The sequence below is a fragment of the Lycium ferocissimum genome, chromosome 3, assembly GCF_029784015.1.
Source record: "Lycium ferocissimum isolate CSIRO_LF1 chromosome 3, AGI_CSIRO_Lferr_CH_V1, whole genome shotgun sequence".
NCBI classification, from domain to species: Eukaryota; Viridiplantae; Streptophyta; class Magnoliopsida; order Solanales; family Solanaceae; genus Lycium; species Lycium ferocissimum.
The window spans coordinates 23,508,247-23,530,724 of NC_081344.1; the positions used below are offsets into that span (position 1 = coordinate 23,508,247).

Genomic DNA, 22,478 nt, shown 5'->3' on the forward strand with positions numbered 1-22,478 from the left:
CAGGCGGCGGGTCACCCGAAGCGACGTCTGCCCACTGCGGTGGCATGAAGCCTTGACCCTCGAAGAAAGGGGGGGTCGATGCGAACTATTATGTATGGGGGGGGGGGCATGAAGTACGATAAACGGAGATCATGGAATAAAATTGCAAAGAATAAGTACGGTATCCGAATATCAAAATGCTTACTTTTAAAAACACACATCATGCATATCGATATCATATATCATGTCAGGCCACATCATGGGACTCGGACGGAACATGGTCGCCGCCCGTCGTTGGCGCCATAACACGTCATACTCCGAATATTGCGTAACTGGTAACACATCACTGCGTAACACATCATAACGCCATAACACGTCATAACACCGGAATATATATATACGGTACCCGGTCATAACGGGGGACTCGGTGAACCATAACACGTCATAACTCCCGAATATAGCATAGTGCGCACGATGACATAACAGAGCCGGACTCGGCGAAAGATGCAACAACGTATGCACGAGCAGAGTAGTGAGTAACCATATGCATATAAATCATCATTTCAGACTCAACACATAAGTAGACTAACCAACACTCGGGGGTCGGGATGATAGCCATATTACATCTATTCTAATTGCCATTAGGACTATGTTAAGGAGAGTCTCGGGGATTGTAGACATGTAATAACCCAATCCGAGCCCGCCTATGAAAGTTAGAGACATTATTCGTTATAGAATCCTCTACGAACGTATCGAAGCGATCCGAGCCCGTCTATGAAAGTTAGGGACCTATTCAACATAGGATCCTTTAGGAACAAAAACTCTTTATGCAACATTTACTATCCAATCATACAAAAGCCACAAGGACCATAGTTCGACTATATTAACAATGCTAACATCAAGAAGTGAATAAGAATCGTGAACATCTCGGATCTTATGAATAGAGTTACCAAAGGCTCGTATCATATCTTACTTACATCTAAGACGTACCAAAGAAAGAAAGGTTAGGCTTTACATACCTAGTCAAGCTTCTAAGCTAATCCGAACTTAAGTCTCGGGTTCCCAAGATCTACAACAACGTCATTAGATACTACCATTATTATAGGTACTTAGGAATTCAATCCCAAACCTAGCACTTTATCTACGAAATTCGATGACATTTCCCATAAATTCAACAACCACAGAAATTCAACTCGGCCAAATCATCAACAACAATACCAACAACCATATTAACAACATCAACAATTAATTCAAAACGCTTTAACGTTAGTAACTCTTTGCTACATAATTCGACAACATTCCGTTTACATTGAATCAACCACATCACAATCAAACTGACACCAATGCTCACACATTCAAGTACTAATCCGAAACCATTCAAACAAGATTCAAGAACACTTTAAACAATCCACACAATATTCAAAACAACCCAACCAATAAAATCATAAGCAACTTATGCCTTAAAACAAAATCGGAGGTCGAAAGTCTCTACCTCGTATCCCGGAATAGTCTTGTCCTTAACTTATCATGGTTAGCTCGGATTATCCCAATGTACAAAATACGGGATATAACAGTTAGTTTCACTACCTAATATAGGCTTGAGAATATGTGCAATTTTTTTTAAAACAAAATTGAACCGAAAGTGTCTAGTAGGAACGCTTTGTCATGTGTTCAGATGTTGAATTAGAACATGCCGTAGTTCGAGTGTTTAAATGAAATTTCTTTGGCAAGTTTAACGGGACGTCAATGTATTAATAAGCCTAATCTTTTAATGATATAGTGACCAATATTACCTATTTGTTCCCAGAAGAAAAAGTTGATTAGGGCATATTTTGAGGAGGCAAAGTGGTATCATTCAGCTTGTTATGTTTCAACTTTTGAGGAGTACATGAAGGTTGCACTTGTTTCCAGTGGTTACATGATGGTTGCAACAAATTCTTTGGTTGGCATAGAGGATAATTTGATAAATAACAATATCATGGATTGGGTAACAAAGGAACCTTTAATTGTTCAAGCGTCAACGGTAATTGCCAGACTGATGGATGACATGGCTGGACATGAAGTAAGAATGTGTTTTTTGCTAATTGATATTCTTCCTTTGCTTTTTCCTTTATGTAATGCCTTTTAATTTTGCGGAGAAAAGTTTCTTAAGCATGATTAGAAATTTAAACTATAACTACCAACTAAACCATCTAGTTGGGTGGGGTTTAGCTAGCATTTACTTTAGCCATTTAAAATTGGAGCTTTTCAGCCTATAGTCTGAGCAATCTCGTCGACAGCCACTACTTAAAAAAAGGAATATTCATCGCTAATCCGAAACGTTTCTAACGGACTCTCCATTGGAAATCCCTTAAAGAAGAGCCAGTTTCAGATGGGACGTCCCTCTCTCAGGCTTAAGCTATTTTTGAAAGCTTACATTGTTGATTTAGCTCATGTCAAGAATGGTTTTGTCCCATTCTCAATAGGATTAGAAAGATTTGGTTCATCTTTTGTAAATCCTCTTTCTTATTCAACAAAATGTCCATGCCCTAAGATGCAGGATGGAAAATTGATCCAAAAAAAAAAAAATGGGACATCCCTCGAAAATTTGCAAGGGATTACTAGTGAGGGTCTGATCTACAATACGAGTTACAGGTTCGTAAAATTCCAATAAATTTGATTCAAATTTTGTATTTGTGTCAAGAAATTCACTTCAAATGTACAAAATAATCTATCGCAAACTCAATAAATTGACGTGTCCTAGAATTCATAACTTAAAATCCTGGTCTGCCTCTGCTTGTCGACCTCATAATTAGGTTGGGCTTTGTTGGCCAATCGATGGGTCAAAAACTTGTAAAAGGTAGACTTCTTATTAGTAATCCACCTAAATTATAATCACTTTGACCCTTTTTATAACTGTAGGTCTCAACACTTAAATCATGTGAATTGAAGGGCAACTCAATGTTAGCACTTAGCATAAGGCTAAATATCTCAAAGATCATTAAAGCTTTGAGAAATTATGTAGTAAAGTCATTGAACTTTCTTTACGTATCGATAAAATCGCTCGAAACTTTTGGCGTATTATCTCATAAAATCACTCAACTACCTATGTCATCAAAAAAAATTTGACATGACAATGTTAATTAATTATTTTATGCCATGTAGACGTGGGTCACACAATAAAATAAAATAAAATAAATCGATATCTTTAAACCCACAAGGGTTTCATCTAAAAACCCTTTCCCTGTTCTCTCTCCACTTTTCTTCTCTTTGTTTCTTTAATCCCCAAATGTTCTCATCAAAAAGGAGTTAAAAAGTTAAAAAGTGAGAAAGAGATTGAATACACGCGATTGAATCCTTTTGTTTTGTAAGAATTGTACAAGTATTTGAGAACTGAGATAATTATAATTTCCTTAATCAGTATTATTAGAAAAATGTTATAAATTTTGATACTTTAACATTGGAACATTTATTTTCTCTTTCTGGAGTTGAAAACTTTTTAACTTCTTTAATTGTACAACTAGTGAACATTTTATTCTAAGTAATTATTTTGATCAAAGCACTAATTTTAAGGAAACGGTGAGAAGAAGGTATAGATCGGGAAAAATGGGTTTTGGATGAAGGGTTGGTGAGTGGGTGTGGGTATAAAAATATGAATTTATTTTATTTTATTGTGGGGCCACGTTTACATGGCGTAAAAATAATTAATTAATATTGTAAATGTATGGAATTTTTTGATGACGCATATGTAATTGAGTGATTTTATGAGATAATAGGTCAAAGTTGAGTGATTTTAGTGATATGTAGCAAAGTTGATAACTTTATTCGTAATTCTACCGAAAGTTGATAACTTTAGAGATATTTGTAGCATAACTATACGATTAGATAATTCATTATTCATGCCCTTGCACTATTTTTCTTATCGCTAATCATGGAGCACAAAGGTCATGAAGTATGAAATCATTTAGCGAACTTTTCCTGCTAGTTTATTTTTTTTGCTTATGATATTATAACCTTCAAGATAGTCAGCGTAAGTTACAACTTTACCAAGTACGAGAAACTTGAGGTACTACTTTATGGACCAAATAGTAATGTTGCTTGAAATCATCATGATCAATGGGCAAATGTGATAAATTTCTATTCACACAACTGGAAGCACATGATTGCATTTAATTTTATATATGACCGTGTAATCTCTGTTCATGTGAATTCCAACCTCCAGGAGAGTAGGCATCAACTTTTGATTAGCAATAATTATGCCTTTGGGAGATGAGTCCAAGGGCTAGCTCACGACCCCATAGGCTGGGTTGGACTAGCATTTTGAAGGCCCTTCAAATGATGGGTTGAGCTTATAAAATCTTATAGCCCCACTTAGGAAATAGGATGGGTTGGGCCTTCAAGCTGTCAATAAAATCGAGTTAAATATGTGATCATAAAGTATCTTTGATGTATAGGTCTTCTTTACTTTATGACATTTTGAAGATGATGTATCATGAACGTGCCAATATGTGATTGGGGTGAGTGGTTAGATTTAGGTGTGGCTTCTCCGGCTTGGATAGGAAGGAAGGGCTTTAGTTTCAGATCGTTTTTTGAGACTGTCACCTTGCATGTAATCATCTACGTGTAATCTTTTTTTCTTCTGAGTGTCATACCGAAGAAATTGCACGAATTGTCCTTCAAATGGGTTGTTCTTTAATTTTTTCCCTTTAGAAATCGAACTTGTGCCCACTATGCATAAGTTCTTTAAGGGCGCGAGGCATAACTTATGTGATATTATGATGCGTAAATATTATGCCCCGCGAAACAGTTGTTTGTTATGAGGGGCAAAAATAAAAGACCAACACAAATAAGGGTGATAAGTTATGTCATATTGTGTTTTGATGATTTGACAAATACTAGAGGGACCAAATCTTCGATCGGGTTCACGAGTGCGATGCGATCGACGCGCGCAGTAGTAAAGCTACGGTACTTTCTGTTGTCTCTCTGCGAGCGAACGCGGCCGAGCACGGTTGCAGCGTCTTTGAAGGTCAACACTGCTGACTAAAGACGATATCAAAAGATGAAAGGTCCCTATCCATTGTCACATGCTCCCCAATATATATACAACATGTTACTAGGTTAAAAATATCACTTGAAAAATCAGAAAATACATTCTCTCTCAAGTGTAGCCGCCACTGCTCTCTTGGTGCTTTCAAGAGTAAAGCTTCATCAAACTCAAGGACCAGATCCCAACAACTGAAGATGTCTTAAGTCCTAGGTTTGTTAAGTCTTTGTTATTTTGTTCTTATTTGTAATCCTACACAACTTTGGAGAAGTGTCTTTGTAGGAAGGTTTCAACCGTGTGTTACTTTGTTGTCTTGGCTAGAGTTAGTCAAGGTTAGGAGTCTGTTGGCTAGAGTTAGTCAATAGGGTGCTTACTTGGCTAGAGTTAGTCAATAGGGTGCTTACTTGGCTAGAGTTAGTCAAGGTTAGGAGTCTGTTGGCTAGAGTTAGTCAATAGGGTGCTTACTTGGCTAGAGTTAGTCAAGGTTAGGAGTCTGTTGGCTAGAGTTAGTCAATAGGGTGGTTACTTGGCTAGAGTTAGTCAAGGGCTGTAGCTTACAATAGAATTATTATAAGGGGTGAGGGATTAAGAGTTTAATTCTCAGATTGCTAAGGTTGTAATCTGAAAGTTGCTCAGTTAGTGAAGTTAAAATCCTACTCCGGTGGGTCGTGATTTTTAATCCTTTGAGCAAGGAGTTTCTCACGTAAATATTATGTCTCATTTACTTCTTGTTCTGTTTATTTGAGGGAACAGATAGAGAACCTAGTTCTCTATACTGTTTGGTAGACAATTAGTTTCTATCAAAGGGCATAAGTTCCAATGACCCTGTCTTATCTCCTGCTTTAACTTGACCAACTGGATAGATCTAGCATGACAACTGACCAATTCTTCTACCAGCTACTTTTCCTTCTTTCTCTTTAACTATTCCCACCCGGGTCCCTGGCTGATGATTCCATGCATCTATACTCCACTCATTAAATAGTGAGAGCAGATATAATCTTAAACAAAAAAGCAACAAATGAGTTAGTATTTTTTTTTAAAAGTGTCAAATATTCTAAAATAAATTTAGTTTTCGCCAAGACGACTAATATGCGAGACTATAAGTAGTATTTGTTGAGGGGTTTCATAATCTAACTGAAGAACTTCCTTATTTAGTTCCAGACAATTTTTAAAGCCTCTAAATATTAGGCTTTTCTGTGACAAAAACTATTGGGCTTTCGTGTGACAAAAATTGAGAGTGTGAATAAACATCATACTATAAGTGTCACTCCAAACTACTTGAATAGAATTTAAATTTATATTAGTTTGGATAAATTGAAGAGTATATTCTTTTAATTGTTATTTCTCCGGTATAAAATTATAAACTATTGGGACACATTTATGTAGTTTGAGCAGGAAAAAGGGCATGAACCATCAGCAGTGGAGTGCTATATGAAACAAAACAAAACTTCAAAAGAAGAGGCGCTTTTGGAGCTTCAGAAATTAGTAAGCGATGCATGGAAAGATATAAACAAACAATGCTTGTATCCAACTGAAGTATCAATGCTTATTCTCATGCGAGTTCTCAATCTTGCACGCGTGATAGATCTCCTTTATAAAGATGGAGATGTATTTACACATTCCACAACCCACCTCAAGGACATCATTACATCAATATTGGTTGATCCTATTCCATAATGTAGCCATCTTAGGAATATTGGATATTTTGATTTGTATTTTGCACTTTACTAGGTTTAAATATTGTACTTAGAATATTATTAGTTTATATACTCCTCTCTCTCTCTCTCTCTCTCTCTCTCTCTCTCTCTCTCTCACTTATAAGTATGTGTATTGGGATCGAAATAACTAGTTGTCATGTGGAAGTTAATAAAACAAACCTTGAATGACGGTAAATCAAACAACAAAGAGAAGTGTACTAAAAGAGATATAATAGTTTAATATGATTTGGTCAATTGACCTACAAGAAAACTAATATAAAAAAGTATTAAAAAGTATAGAGAGATTAATCTCCCCTAAACAAGATTCTTTTAATGACTATATTGCGAATGTTATTGTATTGCTATGGGAGGAGGAAGGATCTTCAATTGATAGAAGTCAATAACTTTCCTTGAAGAAAGGATAAATCAAATATGAAAGAAAAATCTATTTTTCTTTTGAAATCAAATATGAAAGAAAAAATCTATTTTTCTTTTAAAAAAAATAAAAATGAATCATGGTAAACTCTTCGCCTTGCTTTTTTTAAAAAAGAAGATAAAATCAAAATAAGATAAGCAAATCAAGGCAAACCCAAACAAAATGTACATGCAATGAAAATTTTCATGTTGACATAAAGGACGAAACAGAGTAGACACGTCCAGGAAGCCAAGATTGCAATAGTTCTCAGTAAGATACCAGACATCGATAAGCTAATGGATTGATTTGGGAGGCTGTGAAATATTCAGGAACATATTTGAGATAAGTAGCTAAATTTCGTGCTTTCAATGGACTATAGCTTTGTCGTTATGACGAAAATATTAAACCTGGTACGTTATCAAAAATTCTTTTGCCACGAACCAAATTACCCAAGCCGTAACTGACTGCTAACATCCCCATCAGGCGAACCAAACAATCTAAGCGACGTTCGCATTCGCATCATTAAATAATACAATACTAGTCTAAACAAGAAAAAAAGATACATAATGAAATTTGAAAGAGTAATGCAGTTCGGGAAAAAAAACACAACCCTTAGGGCTCGTTTGTACAAAGAATAAGGATAAATAATCCCGGGATTACATTTGAGATGAGTTTATCCCACGTTTGGTTATTAATAAAATAGCGATAACTAATCCCTGATTAGTTATCACGAGATCTTGGTGTTATTTTATTCCTGTGGGAGGGTGGAATAATTAATCCCGGGATAACTAGTCCCAGGATAAGTTATCCAGGATAACTTGTTTCCAACCAAATGACCCCTTAGGATCAGGTACAAACACTCTAGGTGAACTACTGCAATTCCCACCCGTTGGTCCATAGGAACTTTATCCAAGGTGAAGAATTGATCCACCTTCAACAACCAAGAACTCAGATCTTCCCCTGAAAACTCAAGAAAATCAAGTCTGAAATATCGAGTCATACCATGGTTGGAATTGTTAAAACCAACAGGACTTTTCTCCCTTCGTCTTTCAGTAAAACCCCTCTCCATTTATGGTCCCGTTTCCACCTCTATTGGATTCTCCACCACGCGTCCCCCTTCGATTTGATCCTTCAATTGTAGCACCACCCGATCCAATATTTTCAAATTGGAAACTTCCCCATTGAGTTGCCCAATTTCAGCGACCAATCTCTGCATCATCTAACGAAATTCTCCTTTCAGTTGGTGAATGATTTCACTGCAGATTCGCCATTTGCCCTTATGCCCTTCGCCATTGTTGTATACAGCTCTGATATCCATATTATCTTAACTGCAGTAACTCACTTAAGAGCTCGAGGATTCAGCATCTACTCCCGAAATCAACATAGGGAGTTCAGGAAATCAGCCAGAATTGATGGAAGGAAGACGATGAATTTAGGAGAAGAGAATGTAGTAGACAAAATGTAAATATGTATATTCATCACTTCAACGTAAAATGTATATGATCCTGTAGCTGAATACAAGGAATTAGAATGAATGGAATCAATTCTGTTAGTAACTAACCTTCCCGCCTAAAAAGAATCAACTAACTCGAGCTAACAAACTAACTGCTTTGCTGACTCGGATGCTGACTCAGATAATCAATGCAATTCTGATATCAGTTGAAAGAATCCATCTCAACGCCGTTGATGCTCCCATCCATCACTGATCTTTCCCTCAACATTTAAGGAGTAACAAATTTTAAGAAAGAAAGAACCAAGAGAAAATGCATCATGCTCTTTTCTCTCTTTTATCCTTCTTTTAACGTTTTGCTGGCACTGTTATCTGAGTTCTTTCTTTCTTTTAATCTAGTTGTCACTGGCACCGGTAGCTATCTTTAATACACTAGAACTAAATCCTACCTTACTCTCAGAGGAAATTATACGTTCCATGGAACATATATACAGGAAGCTCGCAAACTACGTCTAATAAATGTTTGCATATGCTCTGCATATTTAGAACCAGAATAGCTGTTGAGCTATGCTATCAATTACTAAGAGAAATACAACATCGTAAACTAGTCTGATCCAAGAAATTTAAGGTAAAGTATAAACTAGTCTGAGGCAAGAAACAGACAAGTGATAGGTTTAAATAAAATTGAAAATTAAACGCTACTTGAAAAGAGAATAACAAAGAAGAAAGAAGCTACCCTACAACACTTGGCCTTGCCAAATTCTAGTGAATAAACAAGTCCATACGAAAGATTGTAACTCCGTTAGAGAAGAGTCCCCTTTCTTAAAGTAAAATTTGAATTCCTCATGGCGATGAAACTTGAAGTTGCTAGACACGCTATCCAATACAATTAGGAAGCTTAAAATTTCACATACTTGCAATACTTTGGAAACTTAAATATCCAACAAGTCTAGCTGTTTTACCTTTTAAATAATACATAGTTGAACACTTGAACTAATTCAGAATACACTACAACAGAAAAATAGGACCTTGATCCTTGTATAGGTTTTAGAATAAGGGTTGAACTTCAAATATAATTCATCTTTTCTAATTGGTGAGAACAAATGATGAGCAGGCTGGCATTATAACATCAAATACACCAATTTTAACCTTTTAAATAATACATGTTGACTTTAATGGTGATGAAATTTGAACTCCAATACTTAGCAAGTTTAGCACGTATTTGCATCATGTGGGAAAAAGTTTTTCCTATCCAGAAAGTCTAGCTATTTTTACCTTTTAAATAATACATGTCGAATAAATTTGGAATGAGTTCCATCAACAAATGAAAGTTAGGACCTTGCGCCTCTCAGACATGTTTTAAAAGTAGTGTTGAACTTCAAATTTAATGCATATATATATATATATATATATATATATATATATATATATATATATATATTGTTTGTTGTCATCAACTATAAACTATGCAGTGTATTCCATGCTAATTAGTACAAACTTCTTAAAACATTAGAAATAGTATTTGAATAAGTGTGTGATGAATTGCACAAAATTTGAAAGGAACGAATGCATGCTCAAATTGATGAATAGTGAGTTTATACAGTTTGTATTCATTATCGTTGCAAAGTACATTCTCACCGGAAAGTTACAATCAATTGAAGTTAAAATGATACCTTTCATTTTTGAGACAAAGAAGTTTATTTAGCATTATTTTCTATTACTTCAGTCTCTTACTATAGTTAGTAGTTGTACACAATCAACAAATTGATAACCTTTTCTTATGCAGTTCTTTTAATATGTCAAATATTCGACTTATCTGATATTTCAACAATACATAGTTTAAATGTGAAGAGGAGCAACATCACTTATGGCTATAAATACTTCACGTCTTAAATTGTGTGCCTTATCTTTCAGAAATTGTAATCTCTGCCTTTTTACAGCATCATACATATCAAGAAGTTATCATCGAATGAAAATAGTATTTTGTAGAAGTTGTACGGGAATTCGATTAACATATGTCTTCATTAGGATGGCTAGTAGATCATTGTCAATTTCATGGTGTACACCCGGAAAAAGGAAAACAAAAAAAAGGCAATAGTTATTTGTGACAGAGATATTTAATAACTATTGACATAGGAAAATTAATTTGATATATATAAATCATAATTACACTTATATGTCCCCTTTGTCTGATTCGAACTTATGAGTCCTTTCATCTGTGACGTTGACAAAAAATATTAGTTGAGTCATATACATATATCATCGTATTATAAATTATAATACGGTAATATTCAATATCGACTTGTTTTGTGCAAGCATGCAACACCAGATTAGAAAAAATAAATTTAAAATTTAAATCAAGCCTCCTAGAATACAACTGCACCAACAACATTATGTCTGCAAATCCACATAAACAGATCATCGACCGAAAAGAATCACTCAAGAAAGCATTCCACAGAATTTGATGAAAATAATATTTTATGAACAAATACTATTTTTTCATATAGTATTTCTTAATTTCTAAAACCCTTCACCGAAAGATACTTTTAGAGTATTTATCTGGCATATCATTTGCTTAGAATTATGATAGATTTCATTGTTTATATCACATAAAGACGTTAGTGTTCTCCAAAGTGGAGAAGTGAGAGAGATTGATGGTTGCTAATTTAGACTTCATTTTCATGATATAAGTTTTTTCCAGCCATTTTTTCTTATTCACAAAGAGCACATGATGTGGTATTTTATTGTTTTGCCATCTACTTTCGTCCTTTCTGTTTCAGTTTTAGTAAATGCAAAATCTTATATGTGAAACAAATAAAGGAATCACAACAATTAAAGAAAACATAAAGAAATAGGAAGACTTTACCTTAATGCAAAGGGTTATGTGAAGATAACTTCCAAATTTTGTATATTAGATTGGACAGTAATACGCTATGAAATAATTTCCTCCGAAGAACAAAATGAAAGTGGAACAGGCAGGGCATAGGTAAATTATTACATACCTAGTAAGTTTGTTTCATCCAATGGTGTGGGTTAGACATATTCTTGATGTCCATTTATATAAGATGCTTAATGAGCACAATTTAATAAATTCTTCATTGGTGCTAATTGATGAAGGAAACAAAGAGTTTGGCAACGTAGCTAACAAAGAGTTTGGCAACGTAGCTACAAAGCCATAAGTTGCTGAAAGTTATTTCAAAGTAATTATTTTTGTAGCAATTATTTAGCATTTAATAGGATTGCATTAAATGATATACCCACTATTAATATTTAAATTGCCTATAACTTATCCGGAAATGTGAAAAAGCTATGCACGATAGAGCCTGTAAAGCGATACCTATTCTTTTCATGTAACAATTTATTATAGGCATTATTAGTATTCAATATGATCACATTAAACAACATGCCCCTTTAATAGTCAGATTCAGCCAAGAAGTTGTGGCCTTTTGTTTCCGTAGACGTTAGTATATTTTTTGTACAAAAATATTAAGTGGAGGGTAATATCGTAATCTAACTTTAGGCTTAGAAATTTCCTATAATATGATGATATGATGATTTGACTTGATAAAGCCCCTGTTAAATGAGCATTTGAGAACACCTAGCTATCCTTCACTCCCAAAACTTGAGCCATGTCAAAAAACACCATTGTTGTTATCATGATTACTGCCTGTTTCATTTGCCATTTCGACTCTACATCAGGTTCTGTGCTGCCATAGGAATCACGGTTACCATCTCCTGGATCGCAACTTTTCACGGTTACCATCTTCTGGATCGCAACAACTGATGAAACATGATGCACAAAAACCAATAAAGTTGTTGGATACCTGTTTATGCGAGAGTTGCAACTGTCTTTGTCCTTGTGACGCATGCATATCCAGGGGAGTGAAGTTCATTGAAGGTTGATGTACCTCGTATTTTCATCTTACAATGACAAGAACGACCGTGCTACTATACGTATATGGTGCAGCTATTACCACGTAATTCTGATAGTCTCTTCTTCATCAGCCATTCATAAATAGAACAGAAGTTGTTCACTATAAAATATATTGTTGAATTCTTGAATATGTGAAGCATGTAAAGACTGCGTATCAAAGTTTGTCATCTTTAAGAAAATGATTTAATTTACCCAATATTTGACCATGAAGTGATAAAGACAATAAAGGATAGCGATGACATAGCATATTTAATAGACTATTGATATAATTTCATATATTGTATACCACTCTTAAGAGAGTAGCAATTTTTATAACTCCATATATTGTTATTGATAAATCAAATGTTCAACGAGTAAAGTGAACGATGAAAGAGTCCGTCTCAGCGCGGTTAATGCCCCCATCCATCACTGAGATTTTGATAGCGTTGCTCAAGTCTGCTGCTCTTTTCCTCATCTCATCTCCCTCTGTTGAAGCCATCAAAGTTTTCACAGCATTTTCAACCATTTCTGATGTAACATGTTCATCTCGATGCGCCCATGGCCTAACAGTTTGTCCAATTTTCAGAAACTTTGTTACAAGTTAAGAATTTCTTGGTTGATCTGAATGCATTGGCCAAGCTGCTATAGGAACTCCAAAGGACATACTCTCCATGCATGAATTCCATCCGCAATGACTCATAAAACCGCCCGTTGAACTATGTGCTAAAATTTCCAATTGTGGTGCCCAATCTCGTACTATAATCCCTCTTCCTTTTATTCTCTCTTCATATCCTTCAGGCAGATGAATTTTTCTAACTTCACTTGTAGAAACATCTCCTTTGTCAGCATCTCTGAGTACCCACGTGAACTTTTGTTGGCTTTTCTCTAGTCCGATAGCAATCTCTTCGATTTCTTCATCACACAACGAAGTAGTCGTTCCAAATGACACAAAAATAACTGAGTTTGGTTCTTGTTTGTCAAGCCAATCAAGGGACTCGTGGCGTTTGTTGGCGTCTTTTTTCGCCTATGTTAGCAGCAGGGGATTGAATGGACCTATAGCCCAAAGTTTCGAGTCATCAAATTCTTTAGCCATTAAATGAAGGTACAAACTTTCAATCACTCTAGATGAATTGAAAATCTGACCACAACTGATTTTCCCAACAAAGGGCACAACTTTTTTCTTCAAATAGTCCCAAAACTCAGCAGGAAAATCTTTAATTGATTAAATGTCCTCATAATGTTCAGTTCCAGCCAAACGGCCTTTCCTTTAACTTCCCAAAAGTATGAATACCGATGAAAAGCTGATATAGGATTGAAACAGTAGCATTCAGTATTTGGCAGTTCAGGCAAATCTTGAACTGCCGAACTCATCAAATTATCATAAATAACAACCACTTTGTTATGCTTAGTACTAACAACTTCACGTACTAGAGAGCAAACTGGCTCGCGGAGATGTGATGCTGCAAAGAATGATGGGATCAGTTGGTTAGGAAATTTGTGAGGAGCATTAGGATTTGGAAGGGGAGTTTCAAAAGATGGTGTTTGAAATTCATGCAACTGAATGTCTGTCATGGTGTGAGGATCAAGACCATGAACGCGAGCTTTCTCTTGAATGTGAGCAGTTGTTCCAACATAACGGATTGAGATATTGTATGAGGCCACGAGTCGAGAGAATGAAGAAATTGGTTGAGATGGCCTTGTGCTGGAAGTGGCACCATTACTATAGCAACTTTTGAAATGCACTTATCAGCCATTTGAATGTTTCCGGAAAAGAGAAATATTAGAATTGCATGCTTGAAAATATCACAGAACGAGTGTATATATAGGTACAACAAAGTCTTTTGAACTCTAGTTATTACTAAGAGAATGAGTGATTTTATGGATAATCTAAAATTCATATGCACATCTAACAATGAACTTTGACCACATAGATAATCTGAAAGTCAAAATGATGAATATCAGAAATTAATGTCATACAAAATCTGATGAAGTTTCTGCAGCATTTGAAGTATGTTATATTCAAATTAAAATAAAGACCCCTTGGAAGGAGTGGAATTGTTGATTTCAACAAAGACTAGATGGTCATTTGTTAAAAGCTTTACTTTCTTGAATGTTTGTCCGTCTTCAAATAATACAGTTAATATACAAATTGATAAATCAGAATTCTTTCATGAGATACAAAAATATTGCTTGCTCTAATCTAGAATCAAAGTCTTTTGTGATAAAACAGTCCATATGCCAAACAACTGAGAAATGAATATAAGACCATTCTCCACATCAACCTTTATTCTGCATAGTTAGAACCAGATTAATTAATTATCTGTTAAGAGAGAAATGTAAAGCAATCATCTCACTGTTAGCCATAAAAAGTTTCAGATACTGAACATCCCAAGATCAAAGTAATTTAAGGTAATATAAACTAGTCTGAGCCAAAAGACTTGAAAATTTTCTGGCGTAAAGAAAGTCTTATCTTGTGATATGTGCGATAAAAGAATCCAAATCCATTCAAGAAGCACCCCCTTTCTCTATGGACCGCCTCATGGTTCTCCAAATTCCTTTGCTCTTTTTCTAATCAGGTCACGTTCTTCTGATGCCATGAACTTCCTCACAACATTCTCAATGGTTAATGCACTCACCAGCTCCTCACATTTCTGCCACTCCCTCACAATCACGCCTATTTTCAACATTTCCATTACCAAGAAACCGTGTTTTGGGTTGATCAGAGTGCCTAGGTCAAGCAGATAAAGGCACTTCCATAGCAATGCTCTCCATGCAAGAATTCCATCCGCAGTGACTTATGAACCCCCCTGGGATGAATGAGCCAAGATTTCCCACCACTAACCCGACCCCTTTTACTCTTTCCTCAAACCACCCTTAAGGCAACTCAACTTTTCTAGCTTCCCCAGTATAGATACCTCCTCTATCGGCATCTCTCAACACCCATATAACCCTCTGCTCGCTCTGTTCTAATCCTAACGTGAGCTCCTTGATTTCCATAACAGAAATGAAGTCGTTGTTCCAAAAGATATATAAAGAACTGACTTGGAGGTTGTTTGTTAAGCCAATCACAACATATATTTTCCCCATTCGATACACAATCTAGTTTAGTAGGCAGAATTGGTCTGATTGCCCATGTTTCTTGTTCTGCTTACTTTTCTTGTTCTGCTTACTTGCTACTTGTGCCAACAAAAAGAGAAGCCTTTGATTAATATGCTTGTATAATGACTATAACTTGATCTAATATCCATATATGGACTCTGAAGAGCTCAAAGATTCCTGATTTTAGCTGTCAAAATTCGTTCAAGGGAAGGTAACTCTTCAAGTTGGACAGAAATTCCAATAGATAAAGATATCAAACAGTACAAAGTGAACACTGAAATGCAATTAAATATATAGGATTCCGCGTTGTGGATAGACGAAACATCCTGAACATTAACGAATCATTAACAACAACCACTCTTCTTGATTTTGAGGAAATGTCGCGTAACAAAGAACAAATGGGCTCTTGAAGAAGCATAGAAGCATCCCATGATCGTTGAAGATGTGATCGGAATTTGTTCAAGGCATTAAAGTCAGGTGGTGGTGAGGCAAATTCAGGAGTTGGGATGTCATAAAAGTGGACTTTGGCTATGTCTGAAGAATTTAAGGCGTTGGCTTGAACCCGAGCTTGAAGATTACGAGTAGTTGAGCCAACATAGTAGACAAGAAGATCATATGATGAGGAGATGAAACAGGCAAGTTGAAGAAGTTGATTGAGATGGCCTTGAGCTGGAAATGGAACCATGACTATAACTACTTTATGATCTTGTTTCATGTTACTAAGTTCATGGTTTAGTAAATTCTCATAGCTACACATGGAAGTAGAAATATCGGAGTTTCCTACTTCTGTCGGATCCTCCCAGTCTCCTGATTGACCTCGTGTCATGAAAGATTTAAAAAGAATCAGAATGCCATCATTTGCCAGTTGGGTTTATTTTAATCTCATTCTTATTAGTAAAACGAAAACAAAGTAAAATACGGGGCTTCATTTGAGACTACAGGAGAAAGTATCATTTATTGTCTTTCATCATACTTTCTCCTGCCTTCCAAACGAAGCCATATCTAAGCGTTGTACCTCCATATATATATATATATATATATATATATATATATATATATATATATATATATATATATATATATAATTTCTTGATACCTGCAACAAAAACAATTTTACACGAGCTCTGAAGCCAAAGACTACACGATACATCAATTTTTATTGCAAGTGCAAAGGACCACTGTTCTTACGGATTAACATACCACAAATGAACAACATACAATTTCAGCCACAAAAACTATGACCACAATCAAGAAGACAACACATGAAAGGCATGAAAGACAGACATCGACTCAAGAACTATAAAAACACTTGATAGAGGTTTTTTCTTTATCCAAGGAACCAGCATCATGCAATGTGATTCATTGAGGACCTGCACCAGTGACAAATAATGAGCTTTCATTTTCTAAAGAAAATACATTGTAGTAGACAGAAACAAATTGCAAAAGAAAAAAACTAAAAAAAGAACAGTTGGTAATTCTTAAACATCTATGTCATGTTGCTAATTCATAAAGCTTGTCAGAGGAAGGGCTATACATAAGCTTGTTACATGTGTTATGTAAAACTGCTTTTACACAGAATCTCATGATTTGATGATGACTCATACTACTTTGTATGTTCAATAAATTGTGATCTGTCAGTTCCTTTATCTTAGTGTATGGGAGTTAGAAAAGGTTGGAAAATAAATTCAAGGAGATGGAGTTCCGATTGCCAAAATAAAGTGCCAAGGCGAATAGCTGAGCATCGCCATCCACATTTCTGTCTCAATTTTAGTTAAATGTCATCAATTTGAGAGCAGAAGCTGGGTGATTGAATTGTTAGAATTCATAGTTAAGTAGTGAATATTCTTATCTGCCCCCCTATTGCTCCAAATTTTGGATTTCAAGGACCACATTTGGTATATTGCATTGCAATGCAGGACAGAAATCCCTGTTCCTATTCAACTTATACTGTATGGATGTGGAAAATGGGATAGCAGATTGCAGAAATCTCTAAGAAGTATGAATTAGATATTAACCAATCTAATTAAGGTGAAGGAAAGATTTAACTGACCTGTAAAGGAAGCTGCATATCCAGTAGCAATCAGAGACCAGGAGGGAATATGGAAAGCTTAAAGCCAATGTTTTTAGTCCCTCCTTGAGTTTGCTCGTCTTTTTTGGCTTGTATTTTCCGTGCAGATATTGCTGCTGTTTTGGTGGAATTTAGCAAGTCTATCACTTGGAAGCTGCGTATATCAGCCAGGCCAATGGGGATTTCCTTAAGTTTATCACAGGAGTTGAGAACGAGATGCTTAAGTCTTGGAAAGTCATCAGCTGATGCTTTCCAAGTAGCTAAGTTTGTCCTTTCAATCCATAACACCAGTAGGGAACAAAAACCTCCAACTGACTCCCAGCACACTCCCGTAAACCCATTTTCTTTCACCTTCAGGACTTCAAGGTGTTCCAACTGTCCCAATATAGACATATCTTCCCATTTCAACCAGGTATCTAATAAAGTTAGCTTCCTCAACTTTGTTGGAAATATATATGCAGGCGGAAGGCGTAACTCTTTTCCTGTTTGATTACTAGTATCATTTATCAGCTTCAAGTTTTCAAGGTATTCTAGCTTCTTAACATTTTTCAACGACGCAGACTTATTAGGTTCAAGAAGCACAGCTATTTTCCCACGGATGCCCAGCTTTTTCAGGTTTGGAGTCCTTGCAAACACTTCTTCTGTGCAGCTTTCGGGAGCAATTGTGGAGAGAGTTTGGAGGCTTTGATTTACCAAAGTAACTTTACTACTTTTTGGAGCAACAGGGGCAGGCAATTTGGCAGAAGAGTTGGTGTGCAGATGCCTTAGTCGTGCCATATTCCATATGTTTGCTTGAATATCAAGAGTGCGTTGTTGCGTGTTAATTATGAGGGTTTGGATGTTCCAAAGTTCTCCCATGAGTTTAGGAAGCATCTTGATCGAGTCAGATGAGAAAGCAACATACCTCAAATGATATAACTGGTAAAACTCCCTGGAAAAGCGACTGAAGTTGATGGATTCTACATCCAAAACCCTTAGCAATGGAAACCCTTTTGGTATGGTTGGGATCTCGGCAGATGGCATCTCAACATTTTTCGGAGAAAAAGATAAGAATGACCTGACATGTTCAGCTGAGGGTTTTGTAGAGATAAAATCTAAAACTGAGGAATGAATGCATAAGCGACGGTAGGTGGATAGTTCTCGTTTTCCAGGATAATATTGCTCAGAACCTAGCTTTATTTCCTGGAAAAGATTTTCTTCCTTCATAGCTTCTTGCCTGCAAAACTCATGCAACATGTCATGAACACGACATGTCTTGATTTGACCATCAGATGTTCTTTCCATTACCATCACTAGATTCCTGTTGACGAGATCATTCAAGTTGTCCTCTCCTTTACACTCAAGAGATAAGTGGCCTTTATACTGTATGAATCCCTCCGCGATCCACAAACGGATTAACTTCCAAGCAGGGATTTGAAAGCCACCGGGAAATGCACCACAATATAAAAAGCATGCTTTTAAGTCGTAAGGCAAGCGATCATAACTCATCTGCACCAATTTGTTACAATTCTCAGGTTGGTGTCTATTTATGAGGTGTTCACCCACACTCTCATCCACTTGTTTCCACTCTCTTGATGTCTTGCCTTTCCCTATTAGTGCACCCGCAATAACAACAATCGCAAGGGGTAGTCCATTGCATTTTTTTGCTATGCTCTGTCCAGATAGTTCCAATTCAGGAGGACATCCATCCCTATGGAAAACCTTCTTCTCCAGTAAAATCCAACTTTCATCTTCCGTCAGAAATTTCAAATCATGAGGTATAGGAGTGCATTGTTTAGCGACTTTGCTATCTCGAGTGGTCAACAATACTCGATTGCATTTGTTGCTGTTTGGGAAAGCTATCTTGATACGTTCCCAAGCTTCATCGGACCATACATCATCCAAGACAATCAAGTACTTTCCTCCCTTTCTCAAGAATTCTTGTATTACGTCAGCTAAATCCTCCTCACACAACCCATGGTATTGTTTGGTATTTCGAGTAAATTTGCTGATGATGTTGAGAAATAATTCTCTTCTCCTGTATGATTGAGATACATAAACCCAAATACGAGTAAAAAACTCGTACCCAATTTTAGGATGCTTGAAAATTTTATTTGCTAACGTCGTTTTACCGAGACCAGGCATACCAACAACTGGAACAACTTCCAGACAATTTGATCCCCCAAGAAGACGATCGATTACTTTGTCCGCTTCCCCATCAAATCCCACCACATCATCTTCCTCTACCACCGGAGGCTTTCAAAATAGAAAATATAAAGATTAGATATATATATATATATATATATATATATATATATATATATATATATATATTTCATAAAAGCAAAGGCAACCAAAATATTACGTTATGTATTTTTGTGATGGTTTGGTAAAGTAAAAGGCTCAAAAGCGGATTCACAATCAGATAAAACAGTAACATGACAATGTTAGGATATTGTGAATGTGAATTAAATTGCATTGCATCTTATGAGGGCTATCTAAGTATAATGTCTTAGTCATTCATTAAGAGTGTTACATGTACTCTCCTATTTCAATGCATTTTCGCTTTTCGAGAAAATGTTCTTAGCTAGGGAGCTAATTACTCGGACTCTTCACTTTCGGTGCCGCACCCGTGTCGACACGACATGGGTGTGGGTGTGCGATCCGTACCCGATCTAGTCAACCCCTCTTGGATACTTTGACCAAAATCAACGGAGAAATTCCGGACATATTCAATGATTTTTATAATCAAAACAAAATTTAAGGTGGACTTGAAGAAAATGGAATACCTTGTATATTGAAATTTCTATGTCACTCCTCTTCCTTTTACCTCCTTCGGGCATTCTCCTCTTGATCAATATCTTCTCCCCAAGTTTTCTACATAATACCTCATAATTTAGGTTTTATAATTCTATTTTTAGATATTTCAATTATTTTTAGCCGAATCCCTGCACCCGTATCCATACTTGGATCCGTATCCCCGAATCCTAAAATTTAGATCATGAAGGATCCAACCTCTAGATCCACACCCGTATCGGACACCCGTACCCGAGTCCGAGCAACTTAGCTAGGGAGTTCGACTTTACCATTGATCTTGGCCTCTTTTGTTTTAGATATAACTGATATGTTAAAAAAAAATTGAGCAGTTCTATGGTTGTTAACAGATAGATTCAATTCTCACTAGATTACTCACTTTCCCTTTCCCCTATCCAAAAATAAGAAATGACAAAAAAGAATTATTACAACTTCTAAAAAAAACAGCTACTCAATAGCAGCAGATAAATTTACATTTGAATCGCTGAATAATGCAGAGTACATCAACAAAAAAATCAATTTGTGTTCTTTAATATGAGCATCTGTCAACATGGATCAAAGAGTACTCAGATAAGAAGTTATTTGTATACTCAACATACAACTTAATAGTCAAAGGAACAACCAAATTTTCTTTTCTTTTTTGTTTGGTTTTTTAAAAGATGGTGCAACAAAAATGGTTTGGAAGTATTAATTGAAAATGTCAATACATATTTTTATTAAGCATACTTTAAATAGCCAACTTAACAAACTTAACAAATGAAAATCCGCATAAAATCTGCAGAATAATTTCAAAAGCCTAAAGTACTTAATTATTTTAGTAAATCAGCAGTAACAAAAGCAATTTTCAACAAAAAGCATAAAATAAGATTGAGAGTGATGTGACACCTTTCTTTCTTCGACACCTCTGGCAGATTGATCACCATCTTGAAGTGCCTGAAGACCATATGAATTATTCTGACGGATCTCTTTGACTTTAGTTCTAATACCTTTGATCTCACTAGCTACGTCCCTCACTCTTTTATAATGAGGAAGGTCTACAAACCTGCTTACTCCCTTATCTTTATGAAGCTTAGCTTCAATTACAAACTTATCAATAGCATCTTCAGCAGAGTTAACGACTGTTCTAATCTTCTTCACCAGTTCTTTCAGAACATCGTTCTCGTTGCGACATTTGTCAGCTTGCTTGAGGAACGCGTTGAAATCATTGAGATCTGATAGCAGACTCTCTGCTTCCTCCTTAACTCCAAGTATCAGCTCCGCGTTGTCCCGCAGCAACTGCATCAAGTTCTCCACCAGAAATTCCACTGCAACGTTCGCCATTTCAGGATTGATTTGGGCCGCTCAAGAAAATTAATGGTCTAAAGCCAAATTTGGAAGCTTAATACACCTTTCTTTTTCTTAACGCTGAAGAGACAGTCCTGTGTTTAAGCTTTAGCAGTGAAGAGACTTTAAGCTAAGGGAGGAGAATATATGAAAATGCTAGAGTGTTGACTCCACTAGCTTTTTATGACAGTCTTTCTTTTGTCCTCTTCATCTTTATATTCCCCATTAGGCAAGATTATGGGCCAGTTTCTGGATTTTTCAAAATACCAAACCAAACCAATTGCTAGGTTTTTTAAATTTATAAACCAAAACCAAACCAATAAAATTCGGTTTTTCAACTTTGGATTTTCTCGTTATTCGGTTTTTGCTGTTTTTCGGTTTTTTTCCGAAAAGTCTTCATACAAAACATACGACTTTTACTTCAAATATTTCTTTAGTCCTAAGAAGATACAACTATATAACCGGGCGCGTTTTTAATAAAACACACAAAATGGCATTGATGATGACATCGTATTAAAATATTCAAAAAAAAAAAAAAAAATCTAAGTTAAAATAAGTATTGCTAATTAATAAGCCATAAAGAAAATGACTTTAATCTAAATACTAAGTTATGATAAAATAAGTACGGCTAATAAATACTAATTACATGACAAAGAAAAAATTAAGCTATGTATTTTTACGCTCTCGAACTAATTACGCAAAACTAAAATTAGATATC

The 22,478-nt window shown here is 35.8% G+C and overlaps 2 protein-coding genes and 1 pseudogene across 2 annotated transcripts in view; 1 reads left to right on the forward strand and 2 right to left on the reverse strand.

Annotated features, from left to right (window-relative positions):
- The window catches only part of LOC132048789 ((-)-germacrene D synthase-like), a 47,268-nt gene extending 40,589 nt beyond the window's left edge, over window positions 1-6,679 (forward strand). The window contains 2 exon segments of the mRNA XM_059439472.1: window positions 1,787-2,041; window positions 6,389-6,679. Of these exon segments, the coding sequence (XP_059295455.1) occupies window positions 1,787-2,041; window positions 6,389-6,679 (546 nt within the window).
- Window positions 6,680-12,844: 6,165 nt separating this feature from the next.
- On the reverse strand, window positions 12,845-16,344 carry LOC132051048 (uncharacterized; annotated as a pseudogene).
- Window positions 16,345-16,701: 357 nt separating this feature from the next.
- Window positions 16,702-21,949, reverse strand: LOC132050063 (putative late blight resistance protein homolog R1A-3). The gene is made up of 3 exons (XM_059441102.1): window positions 21,323-21,949; window positions 17,627-19,879; window positions 16,702-16,946 (listed from the first exon to the last, which is right to left on the reverse strand). The coding sequence occupies exons 1-2, from the start codon at window positions 21,755-21,757 to the stop codon at window positions 17,657-17,659; spliced, it is 2,658 nt and encodes an 885-aa protein (XP_059297085.1). The 5' UTR covers window positions 21,758-21,949; the 3' UTR covers window positions 16,702-16,946; window positions 17,627-17,656.
- Window positions 21,950-22,478: the final 529 nt, after the last annotated feature.

Excerpts from the sequence above, each read along its gene's own strand:
- LOC132050063 (XM_059441102.1), bottom strand. The coding sequence starts at position 21,757 with ATGGCGAACGTTGCAGTGGAATTTCTGGTGGAGAACTTGATGCAGTTG. Across the intron at positions 19,880-21,322 it reads GAGGTGTCGAAGAAAGAAAG|CCTCCGGTGGTAGAGGAAGA; the intron begins GTGTCACATCAC and ends CTATTTTGAAAG.